The 21,737-nt window shown below is 45.1% G+C and overlaps 1 protein-coding gene across 2 annotated transcripts in view; it reads right to left on the minus strand.

Annotated features, from left to right (window-relative positions):
• LOC132584188 (integrin alpha-X-like) overlaps window positions 1-21,737 on the minus strand; it is a 49,295-nt gene that overhangs the window by 14,020 nt on the left and 13,538 nt on the right. For both annotated transcript variants that reach the window (XM_060255998.1, XM_060255997.1), the window contains exons 9-21: window positions 21,450-21,600; window positions 19,882-19,955; window positions 19,033-19,168; window positions 17,754-17,902; window positions 14,813-14,947; window positions 12,667-12,873; window positions 10,795-10,925; window positions 8,758-8,915; window positions 5,809-5,960; window positions 4,502-4,633; window positions 4,093-4,166; window positions 3,002-3,143; window positions 2,773-2,886 (exon numbers count right to left, since the gene is read on the minus strand). In XM_060255998.1, the coding sequence (XP_060111981.1) occupies window positions 2,773-2,886; window positions 3,002-3,143; window positions 4,093-4,166; window positions 4,502-4,633; window positions 5,809-5,960; window positions 8,758-8,915; window positions 10,795-10,925; window positions 12,667-12,873; window positions 14,813-14,947; window positions 17,754-17,902; window positions 19,033-19,168; window positions 19,882-19,955; window positions 21,450-21,600 (1,755 nt within the window). The remainder of the gene's footprint in view (window positions 1-2,772; window positions 2,887-3,001; window positions 3,144-4,092; window positions 4,167-4,501; window positions 4,634-5,808; window positions 5,961-8,757; window positions 8,916-10,794; window positions 10,926-12,666; window positions 12,874-14,812; window positions 14,948-17,753; window positions 17,903-19,032; window positions 19,169-19,881; window positions 19,956-21,449; window positions 21,601-21,737) is intronic.

Below are 21,737 nucleotides of genomic sequence, written 5' to 3' on the forward strand. Positions count from 1 at the left end.
TATAACAGTTTTCTTTGATACTATAACATGTCGAAATTTTCGTAGAGTTCTTCCACAAGTATTCCCATGTTTCCATCTGTATTTCTTTATTAACATTAATTGCCCATTTTATCATTTGAGATTTTACTACTTCATCTTCAGTAGACCATTTCAGTAATTTATATAGTTTTGAAATCAACTTTTCATTATCTCCAAGCAGAACTTTTTCCAATTCGATTTGCTCTTTTCTTATTCCTTCACTTTTAATGTCGCTTTCCACCAGGTTCTCAATTTGTTGAATTTGAAACCAATCATATTTGTTACTTAATTCTTCCATCTTTAGTTAGATTTTACCACCTTGAATTTTCAATATTTGACCATATGATAGCCACTTTCCTTCACTTTCAGCATATATTTTTATTACTTCCATTGGCACTATCCACAATGGCTTTCTCTCATCTCCATATTTTTTGTATTTTACCCATGTATTTAACAGATTTCTCCTTATATAATGGTGAGAGAAAAAGCTGTCCATTTTACTTTTACCATAATACATATATGCGTGCCACCCAAATTTGTTTCCATGTCCTTCTAATGCTAAAAGTTTTTTATTTAACAGAGTTATCCATTCTTTTATCCACACCAAGCACACCGCTTCATGGTATAGTTTTAAATCTGGTAGTTGAAATCCATCTCTTTCTTTAGCATCTGTTAATACTTTCATTTTAATTTTTTCCCAGCCCACACAAATTCCAAAATTTTCCTTTTTGCCATTTAATAAATTGTTTATTATCCTTCACAATTGGAATTGTTTGAAACAAATACATTATTCTCAGTAGAATATTCATTTTTATTGCAGCTATTCTTAACGACCGATTGAGTCTATTCCATTTTAACATATCTTCTTCCATTTTATGCCATAACTTTTCATAATTATTTTATATAAATCAATATTTTCATGGTAATTTCCACACCTAGATATTTTACTTTAGTTGTAACTTCACACTCAGTTAAGCTCTCTAATTCTTTCTATTTTTCAATTCTCATATTTTTACACAAAATTTTTGATTTCTCTTTGTTTATATAAAATCCAGTCAGTTCTCCATATTCTTGTATTTTACTCAAGAGCAGTGGCGTTACTTTTAATGGGTTTTCATTTATGAACATAACATAGTCAGCAAATGCTCTATATTTATAGGAAAATCCCTTCAATTTCAGTCCCTCTATCTCTTTATCCTCCTGAATTTGCATCAGCAAAATTTCTAAAGTCATTATAAACAACAACGGAGATAGAGGGCAACCTTGTCTTGTTCCTTTGCTGATCATCATATACTCCGTTAAATCCATATTAATACAAAGTCTTGCCCATTGTTCAGTGTATACTGCTCTTACCATTCTAATAAAATTCTCTCCCAATCTCAGTTTCTCCATCACCGCAAACAAAGTCCCAATTTAAATTATCAAAAGCTTTCTGTGCATCCGCAAAGAATAGCGCCACTTCTTTTTCAGGATGTCTTTCATAGTATTCTACAATATTTATAACAGTTCTAATATTGTCTCTTATTTGTCTCCTTGGAAGAAATCCTGCTTGCTCTTCTTTAATAAACTTCATCAAAAATTGTTTAAGTCTTTCTGCTAGTATTCTTGTGCATATTTTATAATCCACATTTAACAATGAGATTGGTCTATAATTTTTTACATCTGTGAATCTCTATCTTCTTTTGGAATCAAGAAATCACTGCTTCCTTCCACGTATTTGGTACTTTCCCCTCCATTCTTACAATATTCATCAATTTGTGCAGTTTCGGTATTAGCTCTTCTCTGAGGACTTTATAAAATTTTACTGTAAATCCATCTGGACCAGGTGCTTTTCCCATTTTCATTACATTTATTGCTGCTTCAATTTCCATTTTTTCTATCGGTTCATTTAAGACTTTCCATATTTTCTGTCAATGGAGCCACATTAATTCTTTGCAAATATACCTCCAACTTTTCTTTACTTATTTTCAATTTTTTAAATAATTTGGTGTAATATTTAAAAAATTCCCTTTTTATTCCTTCCTGATCTACAATTTCTTTTCCACCAACCTTTATTTTACTCATAATTTTAGCTTCTCTTTTCTTTTTTTTCAATTGCCAAGCCAAATATTTACCATGTTTATTTGCTCCTTCAAAAGATTTCTGTTGCAGTCTTTTCAGGTTCTACTCTGCTTCTTTATTCAACAAATGTCCCAGTTGTGTCTACAACATTGTAATCTCCCTAATAATTTCCTTCTTCCCAGGCCTTTTCCTTAGTTCCATTTCCTTTTTCTTTATTTCATTTTGAATGTCTAACATTTGTTTTTCTTTTCTTTTTTTTATTTTTATTATTCAATGTAATTAAAATACCTCTCATCACTGCTTTATATGCATCCCATACCATTTGAAATTCCATGTCCTCAGTTTCAACCATGACTTTTTCTTGGCAGACTTTTTATGGGATGGCTTGTAATTGCCTTCCGCACTCATCTACACTTTCCCCCCAGCAAACTGGGTACTCATTTTACCGACCTTAGAAGGATGGAAGGCTGAGTCAACCTTCAACCGGCTACCTGAACCCAGCTTCCGCCAGGATCGAACTCGGGTTGTGAGCAGAGCTTGGACTGCAGTATTACAGCTTACCGCTCTGCACCACGGGGCTCCTCAGGAAAGCTCCACCATCTCCTTTTTTCTGAATGTGTAGATCAGCCCTATGCCAGCTGCCCTCCTTCCCTCTTCTAGCAATGATTTATGAAGACATAAAGAGCTCCTTACCTCTGCCCCACTCCAGAAAATGGGGTGGTTGATGTTGCAGGTGGCATTCCGCTTGGTATCTTCTTCGGATGCAGGAGCCGAGTTGCATTTCATACTCATGACCTTCCTGCTGGGCTGCGAAAGGCACGGCAAGGTACCCAAAGTTCATGAGAGCATGGGATGAGACACAGGTGCCCCCTCCTGCTTCCCTGGCTCCTTCCCATCCTGGCACTCCCTCTGCTCCACCTACCTGCAGCAATGTGACTTTGCGGTATGACACTCCTGCTGGGTAGAAGAAGCGCAGAGTGGTGCTGTAAGAGTCCTCCCCGTAGTTCTGGACGGAAGCTGTCACATTGAGCTCTGGAGTCAGGCCCACAACCAGGGTGTCCAAACTGAAGAGGGGAGGGACAAGGAGAGGCAGGGAGTCAGTCTGATTAGAGTACAGCAACCCCCAATGGCATTTAACTGATAAAAAGGAAGTACTTCTTCACCCAAAGGGTGATTAACACATGGAATTCACTGCCACAGGAGGTGGTGGTGGCTGCAAGCATAGACAGCTTCAAGAGGGGATTGGATAAGCATATGGAGCAGAGGTCCATCAGTGGCTCTTAGCCACAGCATATTGCTGGAACTCTCTGTCAGGGACAGCGATGCTCTGTATTCTGGGTGCTTGGGGGGGGGCACAGTGGGAGGGCTTCTAGTGTCCTGGCCCCACTGATGGCACCTGGTTTTTTTGGCCACTGTGTGACACAGAGTGCTGGACAGGATGGGCCATTGGCCTAATCCAACATGGCTTCTCTTATGTTCTTATTTGCATGCTGCATAAAAACCTGACGTTTAAATCTGCAGGGAGATATGCTGGAAATAAACCTGTGTGGTACTGAATGGACTATTAGAGGTAGTAAAATACTTGCAGAAGGCCACGGGGGTGCGGGGGAGAGAACCCTGAAGAAACAGGAATTTGCCAGTGAACAAAATAAGAATGTAGAAAAGCCCCTTTGCCCCAAGAAGACTAACGGCTGCTTCACAGAGCAATTTGAGGTCTGGGAAATGTCCCAAGGGGAAGGTCAGCCACCTCCCTCCTCCCCATCTGCAGCCACAATCCAGCCAGGTTCGCCGTGGGGCTGCTCTTGGCAGAGAAATGATATTCGGAAGCTCTAAACGTTAAACACCCTTGTTTTGCCTTGTTCAATTCGGGGATCTTTTGTACATCCCACTGCAGCAACTCTTTGTAAACCACAAAGAGGAGATTTTTTAAAATGTCTCATGCTTCCCAAAGGCAAATGCATCTCGCTTTGGTGGGAGAACAGGGACAGGAAGAGACAGAGACTTTTTGCCTACCCTGAGAAATCAAACGAGGTTTGCAAGCGGTCTTCACATCTCCCATCGGTGCCACAGTTCTTTTGAAAGGGCAGCTAAAAAAAACAAAGGATGAAATTTATCCTGGTCACACAGTACAGCTTTGCCAGGCACAGATTTTTATACCTGCGGCAACACTGTCTTGACGCTTGGGCAACTTGCACAGCATGCCACACCCAGAAAGCCACTCCAGCCCCCTTCACCATCACTGTTTCTCCTGCATTTGCTGGCTTGTGCATGGAGACCAGTTGCTTTTCACTCTGCTCACAGCCTGTCATAAATACTCGGAAAAGGACACTGGCATCTAACAGCACAATCAACTTGCTAAGCTACTGGAGTCGTTGTTGCTGGTTCTTGGTTTTGCAGTGTTAAGACTCAGAGATGCTCTGACCTGCGCCGTGTAGACTTGCCGGGATCCTTCCCTCAGGATCGGGTGCAGACCTTGGGCTTCAGCAATGGGCATCCCCAGGAGGCTGTAATTGAGCCGTAGGGTGATCGGGGTCAGGGTATCCTCAATGCAGATCTGAAAATCAGAGAGAACAAGCTCAGAGAGGACTGTGGATAGGCTCACAGCCCCCTCTGCACAAGCACAAGGGCTTTTTGTGGCTGCACAGAGTAAATGGCAAAGAATGTTTTACATATAAGTTTGGAACAACAAGATATATCCACGTTTATTTGATTATTAGCAGCAAATACTAAAAGCCTTCCCATTATTCCAAGTTTTTTTTCTTCCTGAAAACACTCCCTCATATCCCTGGTTAGAGTTGCCAACTCCAGGATGAAAAATACCTGAAGATTTGGGGTAAAAGCCTCAGGAAGGGCTAGGTACCGGGAGAAGAGGGACCTTAGAAGGATATGATACCATACAGTTCACTTTCCAAAGCACTTGGGGTTTGTTTTGTTTTTGTGGGAAACTGATCTCTGTAGTCTAGAAATTAGTTGTAGTTCATGGAAATCTCCAGACCCCATTTAGAGGCTGGCACCCAAACACCCCTGGGAATCTTCAAAATTTCCCAGCATTCTTTAGCTCAATAAACACCAGAAGTCAGCTGCCCCACCAACAAGGCTGTCAGAGGCAGGCAGAACCACATGCTGCAGTGAATGCCATCCTGCCCCCCCCCACACAGGCAAAGCTCTTTTTCCTTTAGCCACACAAGACATAACAGGAGCAGCCTTTCCCAGCCTGTGGGGGGAGGGGGGGGGAGAGACCACTGCACCAGTCAGATTTCTACCTATCACACAGCTCCAGGCTGCAGAAATAAAAGATGTAACATGTTTCACACAAACCTGTGATAAACCAGCCACACAGCTATGGCTTGAGTTTCTTCAAATTAAACAGCCATTAGCTAGTTCATTGATGCACACAGCCACCCTTGGCCATAAAGGCAGATGGGGCACTCCGAGGGCCTTTGAGACAGACAAAGTATTTCAATAACAAATGGAGAGGCAGGGGAATTGCATTTGTTGGTCTGCCTCTTGGCTTCTGCATATTCAATTGAAACTGGGCAAACCGCTTATTTTAGTTGAAGGGGGGTGGAGTTTGGAGTCCAAGACTAGGGGACTAATCCCCCTACACAGACATTCGCTGGGTGTGATGCGTCACCTGACTAGGGCTTTAGAGAGACAGAGACCCCAAAAGGCATAGAAGTTCTCCCCCCCCCCCCACCACAGCCAATAATATTATACTGCCAAACTCACAGGCAATTCAATCTGGTGATTCTGGCATTTCTGCTCAAGGCCAATCTGAAAGCCCTCATTCAGAACGGGGGATTTAGAGCTGAAGGAGGCCCGAATTTTGCTTCTCTCCGAGTCCAGGGCCAAGACATACCGAAGGTCACTAAAGATGTTACCTGAAGGAGAGGGGAGAAAAAGGAGCTGGGAGCTACAGCTGGTCTGGGAGAACCAACTAGGAAAAGGTCCACAGGGGGATATCAGGGGAACTACGTTTCTTTCTCAACCCGATTCCCACCCTCAGGTGCTTCCTGTTCTAGGCTGTGTACAAAGGCCCTCTCATGTTTGCAGCCTTTTACTTCAAACTGTATTTAAAACAACTAGAGGTTTATGATTAATATCTCCAGTTTAAGAACAGAGCCTCCACCCCACCTCTTTTACACAGGTGATTGGAGTAACCCTGCCATTAAACTGCTGCCATCTTGTAGACTTTGGTTCTGAGGCCAATTCCCAGGTCTGGTAGGGAGGGCTTCATCACTCTGAGTTTGTTGCCTTTGTAGGCAGCAGCATCTGGCCAGGCATTGCCTGCCCATTTCTCAGTAATTTTTCTCTCTACAGCAGGGGTCTTCAACCCCTGGTCCGTGGACCAGTACTGGTCTGTGGCTTGTTAGCAACCAGGCCGTGAGTTGTATAATTATTTCATTATATATTACAATGTAGTAATAATAAGACGATGACATTGGATTTATATCCTGGTCTCCACTCCGAATCTTAAGAGTCGCTCACAATCTCCTTTATCCTCTTCCCCTACAACAGACACCCTGTGAGGTGGGTGGGGCTGAGAGGGCTCTTCCAGAAGCTGCCCTTTCAAGGACAACTCTGTGAGAGCTATGGCTAACCCAAGCTATGGCTAACCCAAGATGATTCAAGCAGCTGCAAGTGGAGGAGTGGGGAATCAAACCCGGTTCTCCCAGATAAGAGTCTGCAAACTTAACCACCACACCAAAATAAAGTGCACAATTGTATCATCCCAAAACCACTGCCCCCGCCCCCTCCCGGTCCACTGAAAAATTGTCTTCCACAAAACCCGTCCCTGGTGCCAAGAAGGTTGGGGACCACTGCTCTACAGCCATTAGGCCTTGCAGAAGTCCAAGTCAGTGCTTGGAAGTTTTGCCTAATGTGCCCTCTGCTGGCGGCTGGTTTAGAATTACACTGTCCAGAATGTATTCTATTTTTTCTTGATAGATGTATTATTACTTTTCTGTTTCTACTCCCCTTTCCCCCTTTTTCTTCGTAAAAAATAAAAATTTCAAATATAGAATTACACTGTAAACTCATGCTTTGTTTGCTCATGCTTAAGCACTGCCTGTTCATGTAGCACAAATTACTGTATTTTTTGGACCATAAGACTCACTTTTCCCCCCCAAAAAAGTGTGGGGGAAAGTGTGTGCGTCTTATGGAGCAAAGGGACGATAGGACGTACCTTCCTCCGGGGGGGGGGGCAATCCGCTGCCTCCGCCTCCGATCCCGGCGCTTCCCCCGCGCCTGCCTGCCTGGCTCCAGCTCTGCTTCCAGCAAGTGCTGGGATCGCTCCATACTGCCCCCACCGCAAACCCAGCACTTCGCGAGCTCCGGCTGCGGAGGGGGCAACGTGCTTCCTCCGTGCCTGTCTGCCTGGCTCCAGCTCTGATGCTTAAAGAAAGCGCCGGGATCGGAGGGCGGAGGGAGCAATCCTGGCGCTTGCTGTAAGCGTCAGAGCTGGAGCCAGGCAGACAGGCACGGAGGAAGCACGCTGCCCCCTCCGCAGCCATCGCTCGCGAAGCGTTGGGTTTGCGGTGGGGGCAGCTTGGAGCGATCCCAGCGCTTGCTGGAAGCAGAGCTGGAGCCAGGCAGGCAGGCAGGTGCGGGGGAAGCGCCGGGATCGGAGGCGGAGGCAGCGGATCACCCCCCAGGAGGAAGGTGCGTCCTATGGTCCGGAGCGCCTTATGGACCGAAAAATACGTATTTGCCGCTTCCACGCAGATCTTTCTGATGGTTTTGTATCCATGTCTTTGGCATGGGTATTCATGTATCGTGCACCTGATTCCATCTGTCATTTGCTTCTGTAGTGTATTGAGCAGTAGGGCTTTCCAGTAAACCACTTAATTTGTATCTGCAGGGTTTTTTTTGTAGCAGGCATATTAGGCCACACACACCCTGATGTAGCCAATCCTCTTGGAGCTTACAATAAGAAGACCCCCGTAAGCTCTGGGTGCATTGGCTACATCGGAGGGGGTGTGGCCTAATATACAAAGGAGTTCCTGCTACAAAAAAAGCCCTGTGTATCATAAGAACATAAGAGAAGCCATGTTGGATCAGGCCAATGGCCCATCCAGTCCAACACTCTGCATCACACAGTGGCCAATACACACACACACTGTGGCTAATAGTCACCGATTGATCTCTGCTCCATATTTTCATCCAATCCCCTCTTAAAGCTGGCTATGCTTGTAGCCACCACCACCTCCTGTGGCAGTGAATTCCACGTTAATCACCCTTTGGGTGAAGAAGTACTTCCTTTTATCCATTTTAACCAGACTGCTCAGCAATTTCATCGAATGCCCATGAGTTCTTGTATTGTGAGAAAGGGAGAAAAGGACTTCTTTCTCTACTTTCTCCATCCCATGCATAATCTTGTAAACCTCTATCATGTCACCCCACAGTCGATGTTTTTCCAAGCTAAAGAGCCCCAAGCGTTTCAACCTTTCTTCATAGGGAAAGTTTTCCAAACCTTTAATCATTCTAGTTGTCCTTTTCTGCACTTTTTCCAATGCTATAATATCCTTTTTGAGGTGTGGTGACCAGAATTGTACACAGTATCAGTAACACTTGGGAGTCTGTTGTGTCTCTCTGTTGTCAGTCAGGTACCCACTGGGGTGATGAGAACTCGCAGGAAGAGAAGCCACCTGCTTAAGAGGATGGAATTCACAGTCTCACCTAGTGCATCCCGAGTAGCCTTGGAGACAGCAAAGCATATCTTGACAGCACTGGCCACCTGCTGCTGCTGCTCCTGCCCCTGACACTGGAAGGCGGAGGTGGGGATGACAGGGGGCTGGAACGCAATGGAGACACCCACTTGCAAAACGGGGCGGGACCTACCAGAAAAGACAAAAGGGCAGAACTGTCACCATCGGGCCAAAGATGCTGCATTTTTTGCAGATGAATCCACAGAGCAAACACGTATCACTAGTAATAATAATAATAATTTAAATAATAATAATTTTATTTGTATCCCGCCCTCCCCGCCGAAGCAGGCTCAGGGCGGCTCACAGACATGGAAGTACCATGATTACATTTAATACATTGTACGGTAAAATACATTAAAATACATTGAATAAATAATTAATAAATAATTAGTTAAAACTACTAATATTACTAATAATTAGTAATAAGGCAACAACTCAAGATTTTCTACAGTAAGTGTCTAATTCTCATGGCTGTAGAGGAAGAAAATCTTGAGAAACAGGCAAACAACACCTGGCCAGATGCTGCTGCCTGCAGAAGCAACAGAGAGAGTGATGAAGCCATTAGCACTGAAAATCGGCCTCAGAGCCAAAACCTACAAGACAGCAGCAGTTCAACAGCAGGATTGCTCCAATTATCTGGGAAGAGAAGCATCTGTATACAAGGAGTGTAGTGGGCAGGGCTTTTTTTGCAGCAGGAACTCCTTTGCATATTAGGCTACACCCCCTCTGATGTAGCCAATTCTCCCAGAGCTTACAGGGCTCTTAGCATAGGGTCTCCTGGAAGATTGGTTACATTGGCGAGGGGGTGGCCTAATATGCAAAGGAGTTCCTGCTACAAAAAAAGCCCTGGTGGTGGGGGCTCGATCTTAAACAGGAAAAGGTGCCTGGGTGAGAGGAGCAGATCCTCCCCCCAGCCTAACGGGAGGGTTGCCAAAATTTCAAAATAGCATCCAGTCAGATGGCTCTTTAAAACATTCCATAACGTAGCATTGTCCATAATATATATCTTGAAATTCAGTATTCTAAAACATAATGAAGTCCTTTCGGGGGGGTGGGGAGAGATGATTTTAACATTAAAAGGAGGAAACTGGTGAGGGGCCTTAATCTCGCTGTGATTCCTCTCCCACCCACAATACTAACCGGGGCTGACCCTGCTTAATTTCCAAGAGCTGGTAAGATTGGGCTTGCCTGGGCCGCCCAGGTCAGAACTCTTTCTCGTTTCATGGTAATCAAAGAAATCAACCCCCCCCCCCTCCCTCAACACACACTTTAACCTTCTTTCTATACATCTGGGGCTAAGTTGTGTTCCATCACATGTAGTTAAGCCTTCAGTTTACCTGCGCTTACCTGAGCTCAGGGGCAAGGGGGGCTTTGATATCTGGGCTGTATTCACTCAGGAGCTTTGAAGGAGGGTTCCCACGCCACGTCCAACTCAAGAAATGTCCGGGGACTTTGGGGGGTGGAGCCAGGAGCAAGGGTGTGACAATTGAACTGCAAAGGGAGTTCTGGCCATCACATTTAAAGGGACCGCACACCTTTTAAATGCCTTCCCTCCATTTGGAAATCATGAAGAATAGGGGCACCTTCTTCTGGGGCTCATAGAATGGGACCCCCTGATCCAATATTTTTGAAACTTGGGGGTATTTTGAGGAGAGGTACCGGATGTTATGCTGGACATTTGGTGCCTCTAGCTCAAAAAACAGCCCTCTCCCCAGAGCCCCAGATAACCATGGATCATTTCTCCATTATACCCTATGAATCAGTCCCCATAGGGTATACTGCAGAGCCGAGCAGACATTTCCCTCTCCCCCTCTTTCTGATGACCCTGAAGTGGGGGGAGGGCCTCCAAACCGGGAGATCCCCTGCCCTCACTTTGAAGACAGCAATTGCTTTGAGGCTGCTCTGCTAGCAAGTGCATGTATATTATTTCAAAAATGAAAATAAAACAGGAAGACAGGCAGTGGCATCTTTCTTGCTCTGGAGGAACAGAAGGGACGTCCTCTCTCACCTCAGCAGCAGCACCTGCCCTTGTCTTCCCACTGTCAGGTCCAGCAGGCCATCCCCTGTAAGGTCTGTCCCTCCGCTGACAGACTGGCCAAAGTTGAAGAACCCACCGGAAAATCGCAAGCCTTCAATGCGCTGCACAAAAACCGAGAGAGGCAAAGGAGAGGAAGAGGGTGACTTCAGAAAGAAACCACTGACAATAAGGGTTTGTTAGTTTATTCACAGCCTAAGCCAGAATTTAAAACAGTAAAATCATACAAAATTAAAACTGAATGACCCTAAAATCATACATAAAAAGACATAAAATGCTGTTGTAAAACTACAAATATAACAGAACATGGCAGTTACAGCAAACAGATTGGCAAAGGTGTTTAGCCATTTCCTGATTGAATTATTAGAGTTTTCCTTACTCTTGTGGCAAGCCAGCCAAATTTTGCTAATTTGTATGTAACCTCAGAGATCTTATCATCAAGAAGATTCTTAAGGAGTTACAGTTTTTGACTACTGGTAAAAGGTATGGCTGTGGGAAATGGAAGTACTTCGTGAAGATCATTATACACCTCACAGTCAAATGATATGGACTAAAGATTCGATACCATCATTGCAGCAGGGACATAATCGTTATTGGAACGGCACTTTTTTATATCTCCCCTCCACCACCACTGAAGGGAGAACGTCCCACCTCGTAAGAGTAAACGTTCTCCTATATTCATTATTTGTTAAGCGGTATAGATAGGGCATTGGGGTCACCCTGTTAATTGGTTCTGTCAGAGCTCACCATTTGGTTGTGCTATTAAGGTCATTTTGTCTGACTACATCCAATGTTCTCTGTTTCACTCTCTCCCTAGCATTATCATAAGTAAGAGAACTGAGATATTGTTTTGAAAGCCCGTAATAATGAATTCTGTCCTCTATGGCCCTAATTCATCTTGGGACCAAGGTATCTTGCAGAATTAAACTGATCAAGTCCTTAGAAAAAAACATAAGTTTCAACCAGAATTGGATGGCCAAAATCCAAAGCCTCGCTTCTACTGTAATCATGCCAGTTTCTATCCTAATTAATGCGTTCGGAATGCCCTTGGGTACCTGGAGGACTGCTCTTAAAAATTTTGATCAAACACTCTCCAGTTTTTTTGTAATTTGTAGTGATATTGATTGGGGCACTGACAATAAGGAGATTTCCACCGATAAATAACTACATTAAAAATGAACCGGAGATCCAGTGACACGGGCAGATTCTCTGGAGGCCAACATCATCGTATTTCCCTTTGCTTTTCTATTTACACTCTCTGCCCTTTCTATATCTAACACTGTCTGAATGGGGAATCATGTATTTAAAAACAAAGAGGAAGACAGAAATTTAAGGATTTTCAGCAAACATTCAGGGGACGACAGGAGATTCCCCTCACCACCCTCCTAAAGCAAGCCCTCAGAACGGAGAAGCTGCAGAAGAGAGAGTTACCTTAAGGTTCACTAAGTGGTTGCACAGCCATTGAAGGCCCTTTGGAGACAGTAAGAGCTATGCTTGCCAACTTACAAGTGTGGCCTGGAGAACTCCCAGGACAGCAACTGAGCACACAACTACAGAGATCTGATTCCCTGGAGAGAATGGCTATTTTGGAGGGCAGATTCTTCTATGGCAGGGGTGGCCAACGGTAGCTCTCCAGATGTTTTTTGCCTACAACTCCCATCAGCATGGCCAATGGCTGGGGCTGATGGGAGTTGTAGGCAAAAAAACATCTGGAGAGCTACCGTTGGCCACCCCTGTTCTATGGTGGTATGCCCCTCTGAGCTCCCTCCCTCCTGAGGTTCCACCCCCAAATCTCGTGGAATTTCCCAGCCTTGCACTGGCAACCCTAGCAGGATCTTGGCTCACCTGGCTGTACTGGAGACTAAGCGATGTCCTTTTGCCCGCAAAGATGTACAGGGCTCCCATGTTCTCATCCTCCAGGGGGGCCCCGATCACAACGTCTGTCCATCTGTCCCCTGTGACCTCACCTATTTCCGCCATGCTGGCCCCAAAGCGGCCAAAACGGTGTCCCTCCTGTCCTTTCAGAGTCATGCTACACTGAAGACCTTCCTCCTGCAGGGTGGATACATGAATGGGTGCAATCAAAAGGCAACATTTCCATGCAAGCTGTCCTGCCTTTGTACAACACAACTTCCTTCACTGATTCACACAGACAGGGCTTTTTTTTGCATATTAGCAGGGACTCATTTGCATATTAGACCACACTCCATGACATCGTCGTTTCACAGGACTTTGTAGAAAAGGCCCAGCAGGAACTCATTTAGGCCACACACCCTGATGCCAAGCCAGCCAGAACTGCGTTCCTGTGGGTTCCTGCTAAAAATAAGCACTGCTCACAGGAGATACTTACCTTGCAGCTTAGATCAGTTTCATACCAGCAAAATTGTCATGTCTGTCCCTTAAAGAATCCTGGGAGCTGCAGCTTATAGAAACTGTGGAAAATTCTATCAGAGACTGCAGCCCCCTTGATATAACTCCTGGGGCCAAGCAAATGACTGTGAGATCCAACTTAGCATCCATATGACTTCTGCATTTTATACATCGGCCCTCAAGTATCACTTAAGTGGATTTCACTCTGAATGTACCAACTGTCAGTAGTGCGTGGGAGTTCTGCAGTATGAGTATGCTGATAAGTGCAGCCTCTAGTAAAAAGTCTACAAAGACACAACTTCAGTAAGCCGGTTGAAACAGTTGTATTGGGGTTACAGCAAAAGAGTAGTTAAAGGCAGTCCAAGATAGTCAAAGCACAGTTAGTTCAGTTCATCCAGGTCAGAAGTACACAGTCACAAATCCAGAGAATAGTCTACACATACCAGGGTCATTACCATCATCAGTCAAACGGACAGAGTAACAGTCTCTGATAACAATAGCTCTCCACTTCTCCAACACGTCCTTCCTCCTCATCAACCCAACAAAGACTAAGAGTTAGGTTCCTTGTTCTTATGGTGCAGCTGGCCAATCATGTTACACCCCACTTAACTAGCTTCACATGCCTCTCATTAGCTAGTATAGTTGGAGTTACATACTGTTGCATCAGCAGTTTTCATCTTAAAGTGCCTGATGCTAACACCAACACGGACTAATTTTAAAACCCAGTTCACAATTCCTCATTCTCTCTCAAGCGCACACACATGACTGCTTACTTCTTCTGTCTTATAGTTACCAACAGGCATAAATCTTTAATTTGACAAATTATAATTGAGATTATAACTGGGGATGCTATAGGACACTTTGTAAAAAAGAGAGCCACAACTCAACCCAAAAAAATCTCTTTACAATGCCTTGGAGCATATCAAGAAACGATGGCATAGAGTGGGCTCCCACCAAACACGGGCAGAGTGTTATCTTTTCACTACTGAATAAACACAACCAGCTCCCATAAACCTGGGAGGGAGAGGAGGTGGCAGGTAAAGTCATCAGCTTCCAGGTAGCCCCTGGACAGCTCCCTCTCTTGCAATTGATCCCCAGATGACCAAGATCAATTCCCCTGGAGAAATTGCTGCTTTTGGAGGGTGGACTCTATGGTGTTATACCCAGCTGAGATCCCTGAGAGCCAGTGTGGAGTAGTGGTTACGTGTGTGGACTCTTATCTGGGAGAACTGGGTTTGATTCCCCACTCCTTCACTTGCAGCTGCTGGAATGGCCTTGGGTCAACCATAGCTCTCACAGGGGTTGTCCTTGAAAGGGCAGCTGCTGTGAGAGCCCTCTCAGCTCCACCCACCTCACAGGGTGTCTGTTGTGGGGAAGGAAGATAAAGGAGATTGTGAGCTGCTCTGAGACGCTGAGATTCAGAGGGCTGGATATAAATCCAATATCTTCTTCTCCTCCAAATCCCACCCCCAAAATCTCCAGGCATTTCCCAACCCAAAGCTGGCAACCCTAGTGGCCGGCCTTTTAAGTCACAGGGGCAGCCTCAACACCAGTCACTCAAATGACAGGCCGGTTGGTTTTAATCAGTTCTTTATACACACACACATTTCTCCTTTCTTACCTGAAAATGACAGACATAAACCCTTCCTCCTGTAACAGCATCATAGTACAAGGGGGCTCCAATGAGAACCAAGTCTGTGTTGGAGTCTCTATCGAGGTCCACCGAGCAGAGCGTCGCTCCAAAATATGAGCCAATCTGATTTGGGAGACAAAAGCTCAGTTTTAGTTCATTCTGATGTTTCATCCTCTGGTGTGGGGTTCAGTAAGCTACTAACATGCACAGAAGAATTACAGCCTGCAACACCCGGGGCTTTGTGAATTTCTTTACTGTATCTCATAAGTGCACAGGTCAGTGTACAGTGCAGAATTTAGCATCCTGGGAATCTCAGCCCGTTCCCCCCCCCCTCCCAAAAAAATTCTAGCCATTAAGATTAGAATAAAAGGTTTCAAAGCTACATCTGATGCAATTTTCCAGTTGGGCAAAAAGGGAAAACTAAGCTATCTTTCCACGGCTCACAAGGCAGTGAGTCATAGCCCAGTTTTTTGCTCCCCTCCATGACCAGGGGAACCCCCCCCCCCAAAAAAAAAATATTCAAGCTAAGTGCTCACATCACATTTGTGTGATTCATACAGCTGCAGAACTCTTAATTTTCTTGGGGAGATTGGTTTAAACTTTAATGCATACCATGTGCACAGTTCAGCCAGAGAATGTTCCTTCCCACTAGGTTTACAAACATTATATGAGCAAAAGAGGGGTCCACAAGACTCATGGGGGGAATCTCATTCCCCCCCCCCCCATTGCTGAGACTGGCACTGCTCCAGGCCTCTGCAACTGTCTCCAGATGTGGCAGTGACAATACCCAGAAGTTGCTCCAGACCCAGAGTGGCTCTTGTCCTCCTACAGGACACAAGAGGTGGGTTGGTCATCTGTGCATGTGCAGACAACATTGTAGTTTGGGAGGAGGGATTTAAATCCTTCCAATCTTTTTTTCCCCAGTGTTAGATTTTTTTGCAAGTCTGTAAAACTATCTGTTTAAAACTAGTGTGGCCTCAATCTGTTGATTCAGATGTCTGCAGAATGGGCCACACTTCACTATTAGACTATAAGATGACAGAGTAGGGAAGAGAAATGCCATCATCACACTCTAAGATGCTCATCCTGCCAAGGGAAGAAAGGATTGTTAGGAAAGGTCTTAGAAAAGTAAAATGTACTGGGTTCAAAGCATGAGGTCGCCCAAGAGATAGTGAGTTCAGCTCTTCATTCAGTGATTCAGCATAGTGAGATACGAACAGAACTGTCTGGCAGGACCAAGGGCCCTGCTTATATGCATGCAAACCTCCCCACCCAAAAACCCATTACCATCCTCCCATTACACACAACTATAGGTTAACAGCTGGCCTAACGATTCCTGATGGGCCTCCTTCCTGAATCCAGGTGGCTATTGTTGTAGGGTCTCAAGTTCAGCCAAGTCTCTGCTGGCCCTAAGGCCAAACTCCAGTTCCAATAACATAACAAAAAGACAACTGTCTGATGGCCACCAAGGAGGTTGGGGCTTTTTTTTTGATAGCAGGAACTCCTTTGCATATTAGGCCAATCCCCCTTGATGTAGCCAATCCTCCAACGGGTTACAGTAAGAATAGCCCTGTAAACTCTTGAAGGATTGGCTACATTGAGGGGGGTGGGGTATGCAAAGGAGTTCCTGCTACAAAAAAAGCCCTGAAGAGGACCAGCCTGAACACCTTTCAAGTATAAATCTACTGCCTTTGATTGACCAAAACAGAATACCTGGCTGAGTAATAGGAAGCAGAGAGTGAGTATAAATGGGCAGTCTTCGCAGTGGAGGACGGTAAGCAGTGGGGTGCCGCAGGGCTCGGTACTGGGTCCCATGCTCTTTAACTTGTTCATAAATGATTTAGAGTTGGGAGTGAGCAGTGAAGTGGCCAAGTTTGCGGATGACACTAAATTGTTCAGGGTAGTGAGAACCAGAGAGGAACTCCAAAGGGACCTGTTGAGGCTGGGTGAGTGGGCGCCAACGTGGCAGATGCACAGTGCACAGTGTGGCCAAGTGCAAAGTAATGCACATTGGGGCCAAGAATCCCAGCTACAAATACAAGTTGATGGGGAGTGAACTGGCAGAGACTGACCAAGAGAAAGATCTTGGAGTCGTGGTAGATAACTCACTGAAAATGTCAAGACAGTGTGCGTTTGCAATAAAAAAGGCCAACGCCATGCTGGGAATTATTAGGAAGGGAATTGAAAACAAATCAGCCAGTATCATAATGCCCCTGTGGTGCGGTCTCATTTGGAGTACTGTGTGCAGTTCTGGTCGCCGCACCTCAAAAAGAATATTATAGCATTGGAGAAAGTCTAGAAAAGGGCAACTAGAATGATTAAAGGGCTGGAACACTTTCCCTATGAAGAAAGGTTGAAACGCTTGGGGCTCTTTAGCTTGGAGAAACATCGACTGCGGGGTGACATGATAGAGGTTTACAAGATAATGCATGGGATGGAGAAAGTAGAGAAAGAGGTACTTTTCTCCCTTTCTCACAATACAAGAACTCGTGGGCATTCGATGAAATTGCTGAGCAGACAGGTTAAAACGGATAAAAGGAAGTACTTCTTCACCCAAAGGGTGATTAACATGTGGAATTCACTGCCACAGGAAGTGGTGGCGGCCACAAGCATGGCCACCTTCAAGAGGGGTTTAGATAAAAATATGGAGCAGAGGTCCATCAGTGGCTATTAGCCACAGTGTGTATATGTGTGTGTGTGTATATATATATATAAAAAAATTTTGGCCACTGTGTGACACAGCGTGTTGGACTAGATGGGCCCTCTGGCCTGATCCAACATGGCTTCTCTTATGTTCTTATGTTCTTACCAGGGAGAAGCACTGCTTATATCAGTGAAGCCAGTAAATCACACACTATTGGTCTCCACAGCCTCATCTCCCATCCGCACCCAAAGGTTTTCCATGCTGCCCCTTTGAAACAACCCATACCTGTTCTCCGACGGCCTCCATTGTCAGCTGCCATTGTCGGCTTCGTGTAGGTCTCTCAAAGACAACCACTTTGCCAATGTGGTTGTAACGGGGGGCTCCCAACACAAAGCCACGTCTACCTTGGAGCTGGAAGAACTGAGAAGAATAGCCTAGAAAGGGATGGAGCAGTGAGGGGGGAGTTGGAAGCTCTGAATATGTCAAAGGATGACCCAAGCTGTTAGGGGCCATTTAGAAGCTCAGCAATGAACTTATCTTAAGAAGAGCCCTGCAGGATCAGACCAGGGGTGATTCCGCACTCACGTTGGTCCGGGGCAGGCTTCCGTTTTGGGGCAGAGCAAGCTGGCAATTTTGCACCAGTTGCTCCGCGCTGGCATTTCAAACCCATGATTTGCCCCGCCGCAGTGTAAACCTATTTTTTTCAGGTTTACACTGAGGTGGGGCAAATCATGGGTTTGCCCCGCGCAAAATGCCGGCGCGGAGCAACTGCTGCAAAATCGCCAGCTTGCTGCACCCCAAAACGGAAGCATCCCCTCCCCCGGACCAACATGAGTGCGGAATCACCCCAATGTTCCATCTAGTCCATCATTCTGTCTCACGCAGTGGTGAACCAGTTCCTCTGGACAGCCAACAATAGGATATAGAGGCTGAGGCCTTCCCTTGATGTTGCCTTGTGACAATAGTATACAGAGGTTTACTTCTGAATGTGGAGGTTCCCATTAGTCACTCTCAGGGGTGGAATTCTAGCAGGAGCTCCTTGGCATATTAGGCCACACCCTCTGATATAGCCAATCCTCCTGGAGCTTACAGTAGGCCCTGTACTAAGAGCCTTGTAAGCTCCAGAAGGATTGGCTACATCATGGGTGTGTGGCCTAATATATAAAGAAGTTCCTGCTACAAAAAAAGCCCTGAGTCATCTTTAAATCAGGCACAGATATTATGGCAAGATAACCAGTGGACTATCTTGGAACTGCACATTCAGGTCCTCATGCACAGAGCTTGCCTAATCATAGGGCCCTGGGAGGACTGAGAGGAACAGAGAGTCCCTAAGTCAAAAGAGAAACTTAGATCTCCACAAGAACTGTAGAGAGGCCATTCTCATGCTTGGTAATCCCTAGTTTTAACTAGCTACCAGCATGTAGCTATGAGGTCATGGTGAACTGAGATGATTATCTGTTGGCTCACCTGAAACCAAGATGCAGAATTTCAAGGAGGAGGAGAAAATGCATTTGTTTTGAGGAGAAATAGTAGAATTGGGAGGAACAACTGGTTTAGTACTTACCTAGGTAAGCATCATTCATATCTGTAGAAGAAGTGCTGGAGATATTAATGAAACTTGGGTTTCTGTTGCTACCCTGATATAGAAACGCCCCTCCAGACCAGTCGTAAGCTCCCACTGTGCCCAAGACAGAGCCATCCTACATACACAGTAAAGGCAGTACAGCGACACAAAACCAGCAGCAACAGGAAAAAGAAGAGAAAAGGAAAGCATAAAGAAAAAAGAATGTGACTGATAACTTGATGCCAGCACCCCCTACAGTTGCAGTTAAATATTACAGTAACTATCAAAAAGTTTCTTTTGAGATCCTTGTTCCTTTCAACTCACTGGATTCATCCAGCTAGAAAGAAACCTCATAGATATATATCAATGCTATTCATTATGAACACCTGTGGGGCTGTTGTATTAAATTCAGCATCCTCTTCACGGTCTTTTTTTAAGAGTAAGTTTCAGTCACCCAGCAAGCTTTCATGGCAGAGTGGCAATTCAAACCTGGGCCTCCCAGATCCTTGTCCGACACTGTAACGATGACAACTAGCAGATTTATACCCCGCCCTTCTCTCTGAACCAGAGACTCAGAGCGGCTTACAATCTCCTATATCTTCTCCCACCACAACAGACACCCTGTGAAGTGGGTGGGGCTGAGAGAGCTCTCACAGAAGCTGCCCTTTCAAGGACAACTCTGCAAGAGCTATGGCTAACCCAGGGCCGTTCCAGCAGCTGAAAGTGGAAGTGCAAGAGTGCGGAATCAAACCTGGTTCTCCCAGATAAGAGTCCACACAACCACTACACCAAACTGGCTCTCTATACCACGCAGACTTCTCACAGGCTCTGACTACTAAAGCAACTCACCGGGGTCAGCAAAGCACTGAATCCTTCCTGGGACATTTCCATCTGGAAAGAACTGCTGCTCTGGGATTGTGTCCCTGCAGGGAGGGGGTGGGAAATAGGACACACAAGCAAACAGGAAGAACACTCAGTAGGGGTTACAATAAAACTCTCGTCTCGAATTGTTAGTTCTTGGAGGGGGCAGGGTTTACTTTGACCCCAGCTTATTTTGGACCCAATAGAGGGATCATTTAGACTCAGGCATTATTAGGATTTAGACCTGATTTTAGACCATGAAAAATGTCATGTAAAAATAAACAGAACACCACTGAGCAGAATATCTTTTCCTAACCATAAAGAAAGTAAACCAATTCAATCATATATAGAATCAAGGGTAAAAGTCTTCTGGGCAGAGCAGGCCTCTTCCCTTCAAGCTTGATTCCTAATGGTGTCAATCTCACTGTAGAAATCAAAGCAACAAAGTGGTGCTTTTAAAAGTTGACTCTCAACCCCTCAAATTTAAACTCACACCCTGGAAACAAGCAATGACCTTAGAAACTGCATTATTCACAAATTATTTTACATTTGTCTGCTAGAAATAGAAGGGTGTGATCTTTGGTGTGCTCTCTAATTGCAATAAAATTACAGACTTTTCCCCAAAGACCTGCAGCTCTTCACAAAATATTAATTTGTTGAATTGCTCAAAGAGAAGGAGAGCCCTTATTTCCAGATATAATTTACTGTCATATCCAACACTATTGACAGTAATTTGCCAACTCTTTGCTGAGAAACATCAGTATACTGTGTAAGAACTTCTAGTACGCTATGAGAAACATCAAATAATCAAAGACTCCGCAGGCCCAAAATTATCTTCCTTCAGAAAAATTATCTTCCTTCAGAGGAGGCTGCCTGCTGCATCTCTATACGTTCTCACAGCAGAGGCTGCCTACTGCATCTCTGCGTGGTATCAATCTCTTGGCTTGGTTTCCTGCCATCAGTTTCTGTTGTCTTATTTCTTCTTTGGATGGAATTGAATAATTCAAACACAAGCGTTGCACTGACATAGCAACATTACCTGTCCTTGAAGATGATGATGATATTGGATTTATATCCCACCCTCTACTCCGAAGAGTCTCAGAGTGGCTCACAATCTCCTTTACCTTCCTCCCCCACAACAGACACCCTGTGAGGTGGGTGGGGCTGGAGGGGGCTCTCACAGCAGCTGCCTTTTCAAGGACAACCTCTGCCAGAGCTCTGGCTGACCCAAGGCCATTCCAGCAGGTGCAAGTGGAGGAGTGGGGAATCAAACCCGGTTCTCCCAGATAAGAGTCCACACACTTAACCACTTCACCAAACTGGCTCTCCATTTATAGAATTGTTAATTTGTTGTAAATCTGTACAAGTCATCACTCAGGAGTTACCTCCTTCCAAAACAGAAGAATGCTCAGATCAGTGGCTCACACAGAAACACAGGGCAGTGAGGGAGATGCCTCCAACTCAAAAGTATAAGTGTGTCTCCAAGTTTCAGAAAACAGTCTGATAGCAGAAGCATGAGAAAACACTAATTTAGGATCTTATGGCCTCAGCTGTACCTTCAATGGCAAAGATTTTGTCCTGGAGCTTGTCCTGGATGCCCCTGAGGGCCTCGAAATCATGTACTGCAAAGACATGCTCAGAGCTGGGGCTGGAGGCAATGGTGTGCAGTTCATTCTGGGCTTTGGGTGTCGAGAAAGCTCTGCCGACCTGCAAGGGAGGGAAGAGGGAAATGCATCACAGATTGGTTTGACCCTTATTCTCTCATGCCAAGAAATCTTGGAGAAAGCATCTCTGTGAAGTGCAGTTCCCAGGACTACTTGGGAGAAGCGATGGAATTTAAACTG

Source organism: Heteronotia binoei, chromosome 15 (genome assembly GCF_032191835.1).
Source record: "Heteronotia binoei isolate CCM8104 ecotype False Entrance Well chromosome 15, APGP_CSIRO_Hbin_v1, whole genome shotgun sequence".
Taxonomy (NCBI): Eukaryota; Metazoa; Chordata; class Lepidosauria; order Squamata; family Gekkonidae; genus Heteronotia; species Heteronotia binoei.